The sequence below is a fragment of the Mus pahari genome, chromosome 5 (assembly GCF_900095145.1).
Source record: "Mus pahari chromosome 5, PAHARI_EIJ_v1.1, whole genome shotgun sequence".
Taxonomy (NCBI): Eukaryota; Metazoa; Chordata; class Mammalia; order Rodentia; family Muridae; genus Mus; species Mus pahari.
Window position 1 is genome coordinate 14677907 of NC_034594.1, and position 9583 is coordinate 14687489.

The window sequence follows — 9583 nt, forward strand, 5'->3', positions numbered from 1 at the left end:
ACTGTCCTGAGAAGCCATTACCCAGAAAGTACCAAAACATTGGACTGGCCTTAAAGATGGCAAAGTCCTCTACAGTGGGACTTCTACATGTCCACCACCTATTTAAAGGGGTTGCTATGGTTCTAGTTTGCTTTGACAAAACACCGGCCCAGAGCAACTTGGGGAAGTTGGCTTATAGGCTGCAGAGGAGAAGCCAGGGCTGGAGAGCTAAGGTAAGAACTGAAGCGGAGGGGCAGAGGAAGCCTTCCGGCTTGGTTTTTTCTGGCATGCTCAGCTTGCTTTTTTTTTTTTTTTTTTTAAAGGTGTGTTTTTCTTTTAATTTCTTTTCTGTTTCAATATTTCCCCCCTTCCCTCTGTGCCCAGTTATCTAGAAAGACCAGGACTGGGTAATTAAACAAGAGACCTCAAAAAAAAAAAAAAAAAAAAAAAAAGGCCAAGGTAAGCCAGCCGAGGATTAGCAGGCTCCAAAGGGTCAGAGTCTGGCTGCTGGTGTCTCCACTCGGAGCCCGGTAGGAAAAGCTGGTACAGAGTAAGGTAGTTCCAGAAGCTAGCAGTAACCCTGCCCAGCTGGCTTTCCTGCAATAGGGTACCCCTAACAGGCTCAGGCTGTGCAGAAAGTGGTGCTTGTTAGTCTTGTCAAAGAGCTCTTCCCTGTACGCACCCAGAAACTGAGCCCCCTCTCCGCCCAAGCTGTGGGTTGTCACACGCTGGACCAACACTGCCCTGGCCACCCAAGAAGCCAGCCAATCCCGATTGCCCCTCAGCTTGCTCTCTTAACCAGCCCAGACTACCTGCCCAGGGATGTGCCCTACCACATCAGTTAGCAACCAAGAGGATTCCCCTCCCACACCCACAGATCCGTGTAATTGAGACACTTCCTCACTGAGACCCCCTCTTCCCACATACGTCTAGGTTTGTGTCAAGTTGAGAAAAACACTGGACACAGGTGCTGTTACCAGAGAGCAGGAAATCACCGCCTTGCTTGAGTGAGGTGGCCGAAGGGTAGGGAGCCTCCCCCAAACACCTCTCCTAGAGAACCAGACATGAGTACGAAGGTGAAGGAAATATTTAATAAAACCGGAGCTCGTGAAAGAGTAGGACACAGGGCAGGGAGGGGAGGTAGGTGAATCAGAAAAACCAAGACCCAGCCTCGTGTGGCTTTATTTGTGGAGGTCTTTATTGAAGTGGTCATGGAGTCTGCCCAGGACAACAAGCACGACTTGTGTAAATGACACACATTTCCTCACGCCAGCCGAGGAAGAGGTAACTAGCTGTATTCTAGAACAGTCTTCTCTGTACTGCCCAGTGAGAGGATGTTCTGTGACCCCACTCCCCACCCCAAACTCAGGATGGGTGTGTGAGGTTGGGGTGAGCCAGGCACAGTTGTTTTTATTTAATGTCTCATACAAATACATTTTGATCCTATCCCTTCCCCTCCCCCAACCCCTCCAGCGTCATGTTCTTTCTCTTAAAACAAAATGTCCAAGTGTGTGTGTGTGTGTGTGTATACATACCTGCCGACTCCGATTTGGCCACTCATACCTCTGACGGGGCATTTGTACCTTCTGATTGTGTTAGCCTGTGGTGGAGTTGTACTTCCTGTCTTCCTTTAGCTGTGGGCCTTTTGTAAGTTTGGGGTCAGGAAGGGACGGCTAATTGTATTGATGATCACGAGTTCGTCCTCTAGCTTTGTGGCCAGGTTAAGGCCCAAGCTGATTTTTTTGATGAAATGTCAGGGTGTGAAAGTTACAGGCATCCTCTTGGGGATCCCTCACCCCTTCCGATTCCCTCACCTTGCCTACCCCAGGTATCAAGGTCAAACGGATAGAGAGAGAAAAGGGCTAACTCTTAAGTCCTCACACCAAAAAGAGCTCACAGCGCCACCTGCTGTCTCAAAATAAAACTTCCTTCTGTCAGGTCGTTGTTTATGGTGTTTAGGACAAGTATCTTGAACCTGCACAGTGACTCAGGGAAATAGAGCAGGCCGCCCCGTGATGGTTTCATCTTCATATTATTGGCCATCACAGCTCTGAACTGCCTGAAATTTGCTGGCATGGGAGCCAGGAAGTAAGCCATACATTAATATCAATGCATTATAATGGACACAGGAACTCCATAGACATTATCCAATGTGGAGTAATAGGACCAGCAGGTGAGCACAGTGGTTAGACTCACAGCAGATTGCATGCCTGGGAATCTCCAGGGCCAGGAACTCTCACCCAGGGATCAGGCCTCTCATATCTTCAGCAAAAAATGTGACTTGTCTTCCTTTCACGCCTGGGTATGTTGGAGAATATATTTTATTTATACAAGTAATACATAATAATCATAGCAGACACGTCCGCCCTGCTGTGTGCCAGGCATTTCGGCTTTGCATACGTGAAACCATTATTCTCCTCTGCAAACACGTGGAGTAATTAGTTTTAATGCCCATTTTACAGATAAGGAAATAGTTGTGTCTACCCAAGAGCACACAACTAGGAAATTACAGGGGCTGTGGATCCAGATGGGCTAAATGCAAAATATGTGTGCTGTGCTCTGATGCTTAGAAAATTTGATTGTAAAATAAAGCAATTATATTTAGAGTAGAATTTACAGAAATCTGCATAAAAACCAAAAGAACAAACAAAAACCTACTTTTGCTACTCGGAGAATAAGCAATTCTATGAGCTAGCAAGATGGCGCAGGAGCTAAAGGTGTTTGTCACCAAATCTGACAGCTGGAGACCAATCCTGGACCCATATAGTGGAAGGAAAGCTGGCTTCTGCAGTTGTTCTCTGTTGTCTATAGGTGCACCATGACGTGGACACACACACACACATACCCACACACATCACATGCACACATATCGATACACTTGTACACATACATACAGAGACACACATGCACACATACACACCACACCACACACACACCCTATACACACATACAGACATACTTGTGCACGTACATACAGAAACACATGTACATACACACACAAATATAATTTAAACAACAAAAAGCAAACCAAATCCATATTCTTCATTGAGTGTCTTCTTGGGCAGTCTTGATTATTCTAGAAGAGTTGGAGTGAACGGATTGTTGTTCTCCAGACTGACCACAGAATTAAGGTCTAATCTAGCGTGTGTGTGCGTACGTGTGTGTGCGTACGTGTGTGTGCGTACGTGTGTGTGTGTGTGTGTGCGTGTGTGTGTGTGCGCACACACACACGTGTGCCCGTGACTTTAAGAGAGTTTTGAGCCACGTTCACCTCCTGAGTGTCTCTAGGATTTGTAGATTACTGAGGACTGTTAGCAATGAAGGAACCCAGCAAAAGGCAGCTGCTTATTATTCATAAGAAGAGAATCTTTCATTTCTACCAAATAAACCTTAGATTCACTCCATTTCTAGAGGTTAGCAGTGATCGTTAGTGCCACCTAGTGGTTAGAATACATCATGGTCCTTGAGAGTCTCAGAAACTACCTATCCTCAGCCAGTCTAGTTCAGATGAGGAAAGGAGCGCACACCTGGACTCCAGGTCAGTCCATGGTTACCAGTTACTTTGGATGACCCAGTTTCTGCTTTAAACATGGTTTTCAGTTGACCCCAGCTCCCTGTCCCTAAATCGGCTTCCCGGCAGCTGCTGTAATACCCGCTGGGCTGTATGGGGGCTGTAGAGATCTTCTGGGTCTATTTTGAGATGAAGAGGGCCAGCTGACCTCTCACACAGAGGCGGGCGGGGTGGGAGCAGGCTGGTGTGAGAAGAGCTGATCCAGAGAGTGATGTCAGTTTTGACAATCTGCTTTCATTTCCTCCTAGTTCATCTCTGTTGTCCGTGGCACGTAGGCCCTCTTCTGTGTACGCTCCGCTGTTTCACATCCTCCAGTTCATGTTCAGGGTCTCCACAGTCAGATGCCAGCCCAGCTCCCGGCTCTTCAGTGAGAAGTCCCTGCACACACTCTTTCTGAACGGGGCACATCCACAGTCAGACCTTCTTTAGAACGTGCTTCTTTTCTGGCCGTGTTAGTCTCACTGCAGTCTTTTAGTCTTTTATGTCTCTTCTAAAATTCAGACAAGCCACAAACACATAGCTCCCACATCCCCCAGAATATCTGATGCTTACTGACCCCTTTAATTTCCATCCATGCCTGACTTACACTCTCCCGCTGGCATGTCATAGCATAGCATCTCTGTTGCTCGTAAACACTTCATACTTGTACCTGATATTTACATATTCATTCATTCCTAAGTCCTGTCCCTTGCTTGGAACATAAGTACTATTCGGTCTTTGCGTGCCCGCCGCCCACTAGACCGAGCCAAATATAGAGTCTTCTCAGCTCCATTCAATCCTTTCTGTGAGACTGGCTACCACTGAGAGTGGTACTTGTGTATTTGTGAACTCAGTGTGAATTCTGTGTGTTTGTGAACTCAGTGTGCGTTACTCCTTTTGTTGTCTGCTAAACTGCTTTTTGTTCTCTGCCACTAGAGGACTGAGACCAGTCTCTGATTACTTTTGAAATTCTTTTCACGCTATGACTTATTTGAACTTGTTTCTCTGTCCGAAGAGCTATGCTTACCTTACCTCAAGAGAGAAAGAACACATGTGACTGTTTTTATCAAGCACCTGCTTTTTTTCTAGATATGCTACTTGGCATTTTACATATACCCTTTGTTTAGAAGCTAAAAGTCTTTTTTTTTTTTTTTTTTTTTTTTTTGGTTTTTCGAGACAGGGTTTCTCTGTGAAGCCCTGGCCGACCTGGAACTCACTTTGTAGACCAGGCTGGCCTCAAACTCAGAAATCCGCCTGCCTCTGCCTCCCGAGTGCTGGGATTAAAGGTGTGCGCCACCACACCTGGCTAGAAGCTAAAAGTCTTATGTATAGGGTGTGAACATTTTGTGGAGTAGGGAGCTGAAGTCACAGATGTTTAGTAACTGTGTGGCTTTATCAACGAGTCAGCATTTGGAAACAGGTGCATCACTCCCAAGCTCACATCCTTGACCATGCTACCTCTGCTTTCGCTCTGCATCTTCCCTTTGTTGTGATGTAATGATGCTCTGCTCCCCTACGGACCCTCCCAAGAGATTCTGCTCTCAAGGGTGCAGAGGGGCTCTTTATCCATCATTTCTGTTGATGTAGTAAATTAAGGACACAAACAGAAGTAAGTTTAAGGGAGTCAGGGCTTATTTGGTTTACGATTCCAGGTCATGGTCCAGTGTTGTAAGAATATCAAGGTACCAACTTGAGCAATCAAGTTAGACCCACAGCCAGGAGCAGAGAGAGAAGGAATGCATACGTGGTTACTTGTGCTCCACCTCTTTCCTCTTTTATAGACCCCAGGATTCAGACATAGGGAATGGTGCTGCTCACTATGGGCAAATCTTCCCACCTCGACTACGCCTCGATACATGCCCACAGGCCTGATTTAGACAGCTCCTCAGTAAGACTCGATTCCCAGGTGATTTTTAGATTGTGTTCTTGGCATTTAAAAGTAACCATCCACCTGGTCTCGTGTTCTATGTCCCACCCTATCCTCTGTATCATGTTTAGGCAGGTGTATTCACAACTCGTCTGAACAATGCGGAAGTCGAGCAGAGTCCTCTTTCCTTTTTCATTCCTCCATCAACCTACTTGATCTCAAGGTCACTTTCTAATGTAGAAGTGCCCCAAGCCCTGTGGAAAATATTTTCACGCGTGTTGAACCACTTAGACTCACAAATGGGAATGTAGATGACTTCATTGACTAGGGGGACTTGGGGAGCACTCAGTTTAACTAACTCCAGAAAATATTTATACAAAAATGTGGAAATCTGAATTCCTGTGTGTGTTTCCTGCCACAGGGGTTCCGAGCCAGCCCTCGACACATCAGGAGGCGAGTCGCAGCGGCTGCAGCTGCCCGGATTGAAGAAGTGAAGCCTGTGGTGGAAGTTCATCACCAGAGTGAACAAGAGTCATTGGGGAGGAAGCGAAGGATCAAGAAAAATAGCCGGGTGCAGCCGGAATTCTATCACTCCGTTCAAGGTGCTCCCACCAGAAGGCCTGTAAGTAGAGAGCTGTCCTTTGTATGAGTGTTGAATGACAAACAGTGAAATTACTCTCTTAAATAAGTTTGGATCAAATAATTGATTGAGCTGTCCTGTTGTCCCCCCACAAAGTGACTGCGTATTCACATAAAGGAATTGCTGCGCTTTCTAAGAAGGTGTTGGGGAGGTCCTTGCCAGAGGCAGGAGCAGGCCAGTGTCACTCAGACTGATCTAAAACCTAGGGACTTCCTAGCGCCCTTGAAGCTGTGGTCTAGAGTGAGGATGGGAGCTCTAGAGTTAACAGGCTGGCAGGCTGAGGTGTGCTAAGACGGTACAGCAACAATAGAGTCAGTATCAAGAGAGGGAAAGCACCCAAGAGGGGCTGGAGCTGGAACCTGTGATGGTAGCTGATCCCCTCCCAGGAGTCTCTAGGGCTGGGACTCGGCTCAGGGTAACTCCAGAAGCACTTCTAACTGGCCTTTCTGCTGTAAGGGAGCAAAAGACTCTGTCTCCCTAACTGTGCTGGTTTGATTGAGAATGGCCCCATGAGGCTCACATATTTGAATGCTTGCCCCTCCCCCATCAGTAGAACTGTTTGGGGAGCATAGGAGGTGTTGCCTTGTTGGAGGAGGTGTCCCACTCGGAATGGACTTCGAGGTTTCAAAAGCCTAAGCCACTTAGCCCCCTCTCTCTGTCTAGTGGTTGTCATCTCAAGATGTGAGCTCTCAGCTTCTGTTTCAGTGTCATGGCCACCTGCCTGCCGCTATGCTCCCTGCAATGGTCAGCGACCCTAACCCTCTGGAGCCGTGAGCCCCAGATTAGATGTTTCTTTTACAAGTTGTCTTGGTCCTGACAGGTTTTGTCACGGCAGTATAAAAGCAACTGAGACACTAGTCATGTATTCACGGCACGGCTTTCCCCGGGGCGCCGGAGCTCAGCTGGGGGGTGAGCCACTCATTTTCTGAACACATTATTCTAAGTGCTCTGGTGTCCTCGTCTTGGTGGCTTTTGGAACATAGATTTTCTCACCAACACTGTGATTAGGGATTTGGGCCCTGGGAAATGCTACTTGAAAGCTTTAAAAATGGTATTTCTGAACTGCCATGATGTTACATTGTTTTAGCATGAGAAGGTCTATTGACCCGGTTTATCCTCATGCTATGCATAGCCCATATTGCCATTTCCTGTGCTGACAGCCTGAGGGAACTGTCAAGATGTGACTTGATAATCCCTCTGCAAACTCTAAAACCACAGAAGCCATTCCATTGGGGTCACTGGGTGGCAGGTCACATGTGGAAATAGGTTTAGTGACTAGGCCAGCAGAGGGGTCCTATTTCTAATGAATTGTTTGCAGCAGAACTGCTTAATGACAAAGGACCTGTGATTGATGTTTACAACAGGAAGTGCTCGGCAGGGGATGATGTGTTCATGGAGAAGAGAGGAAGGGGTATAGAGAACTGTTTGAATTTACATAATTCACGTGGGGTTTTGTGTAAGAGAAACAGGTACGAAAGAAATCCGGGAAGCTGACTGGGACCAAAACAGTTGCACGCAAGCACTGGTTTAAATGTCACTGACTGTGCTTCACAGAGGCAAGGCAGGGTGAGTATGGTGACCTTAGGAAGATTAAACATACCCAGCCAGCGTGAGCAGCAGTGAAGGCTGGGACAGGTCAGCGACTACTGCAGTGCCCTAGGTGTCAGGCTTCAGCTCCGCCATCTCTTCCTCGCAGAAGGGAATCTGAGGATGGTGTGTATGCTTCGGAGCAGGGGACGCACACCCCCTCATCTGATTGCATCTCCAGTGAGTCTTCTGGGAGGCCGGAAATTGTCCGTCAGCAGGGAAGAGGCTCCTTGTGTCATGTGATTTCTGAGCAAACTTTTGACATCGTCAGGCTGCCGCTAATGTGATGTTGCCTGTGGACTGGATGGCGTATGTCCTTTGATGGATTTAGTTGTTTGCCATCACCAGTACCTGCTGTAGCCAGTCCATTCAACACAGGTTCAGACCTGTTCTTTTTCTCACCTCTGCTGGCATAAAGTCAGTGCTGTCACACACCTTGCTGGAAGAAGAACTCTCTCTGTGGCTTGGAGATAGGCTGAGATGACATCAGCAGTAGAGACCCAGGATATTTGAATGGATGGCCTTCTGCGAGCCACTCTAGGCATTTCTAGTCACAGTTAGTTAATTATTTATTTATTTTTTAAATTTTCTTTTTTAATTTTTTAATTAAAAAAAGATTTATTTATTTATTTTATGTATATGAGTAAACCACCTTTACTCTCTTCAGACACACCAGAAGAGGGCATCAGATCCCATTACAGATGGCCGTGAGCCACCATGTGGTTGCTGGGAATTGAACTCAGGACCTCTGGAAGAGCAGTTGGTGCTCTTAACCACTGAGCCATCTCTTCGGCCCTGTTTATTTTTTTATACTCCAAAACAAGACTTTCGAATAATAAATGCCGGCGGAGTAACAGCAGAGAAGAATTAGAGAATATGACAGTGGCTGAGGCTGTTGTAGCTCTGTGGTAAAGTGCTCACCTGACTTTCAAATGGCTGTGGGTTCGATTCCCTAGCAAGGAGGCAAGGAAAACAATGACTGAACCGCTTCAGCCCGAATGCCTCATGATGGCATGTCGTGTGGTATGCATTCAGGGCCTTAGGCTATAACATACTCACTTATCCTGAATTCATAATTCATACTCAAGTATGCCTGTAAGATGTGTGATGGGGATCACTAATAGAAACTTAATCAATAATACATACACTTCTTATGGCACTCCTTGGGGAATTAGCTGTCTCTAGAGCTGAGTAGATAGACAACCAGTTTATCCTAATTTTCTCTCAGTAAATGTGTCTTGAGATTGTCTGTCTTCGGTCTGTCGCTGGCATATCTAGAAATCTTGGACCACATTGGAGCAGGAAAGGTAGATCTAGCTCCTCCCTTGGGCTTTAATACTTTGGACAGTACAAAATACTTTTGTGTTTCTGAATCCTAGACTCCTTAAATACTGCATTAGTCACATTCTCCGCTGCTGCGAACGCCGTATCCAATGGAAACGAGAGAGGAGCCTGTATTTTGTTTCCTGGTGTCAGAAGGTTAATTCTCCATTACTGCGAGGCACAGAGCCTCCCGGTTATTGATGATAGGAATGTGTTGATGCAGCTCAGATAGGAAGGAGGGCAGGCTGGAGCCAGGGCAGGCAGCACCTTCAAAGACCAGTCCCCAGTGATGCCTGTCCTCTAGCCAGGCTCTGCCTCCTTCTGCTCACAGCCTTCAGACAGTGCCACAGACAGGGCACTGCGCTTCCAGCGTAGGATACCGTGGAGGGCATTCCAGATTCAAACTTTAGCAGCTTTTATTGTTGTAATGGGGAGACTCATACCTCTCCGCATTTGCCTCCGAGTTCCTGAGCTGTGCTCCCCCCCCCCGTGCTCCTCTCTGCTGTGCTCCCTCCCCGTGCTTCTCTCTGTTTTGCTTCTCCTTTAATTACCCTCAGAGACCTGGGGCAAGTGCTCAGTGTCCAGAGGAGGACTCTTGTGTCTGGTGGAAAGCAGGGCTGACATTCAAACCCAGGTC

At 47.0% G+C, this 9583-nt stretch overlaps 1 protein-coding gene across 1 annotated transcript in view; it reads left to right on the top strand.

Annotated features, from left to right (window-relative positions):
- LOC115064021 overlaps positions 1-9583 on the top strand; it is a 107600-nt gene that overhangs the window by 54631 nt on the left and 43386 nt on the right. The window contains exon 3 of the mRNA XM_029538343.1: positions 5818-6018. Coding sequence (XP_029394203.1) covers positions 5818-6018 — 201 coding nt within the window. The remainder of the gene's footprint in view (positions 1-5817; positions 6019-9583) is intronic.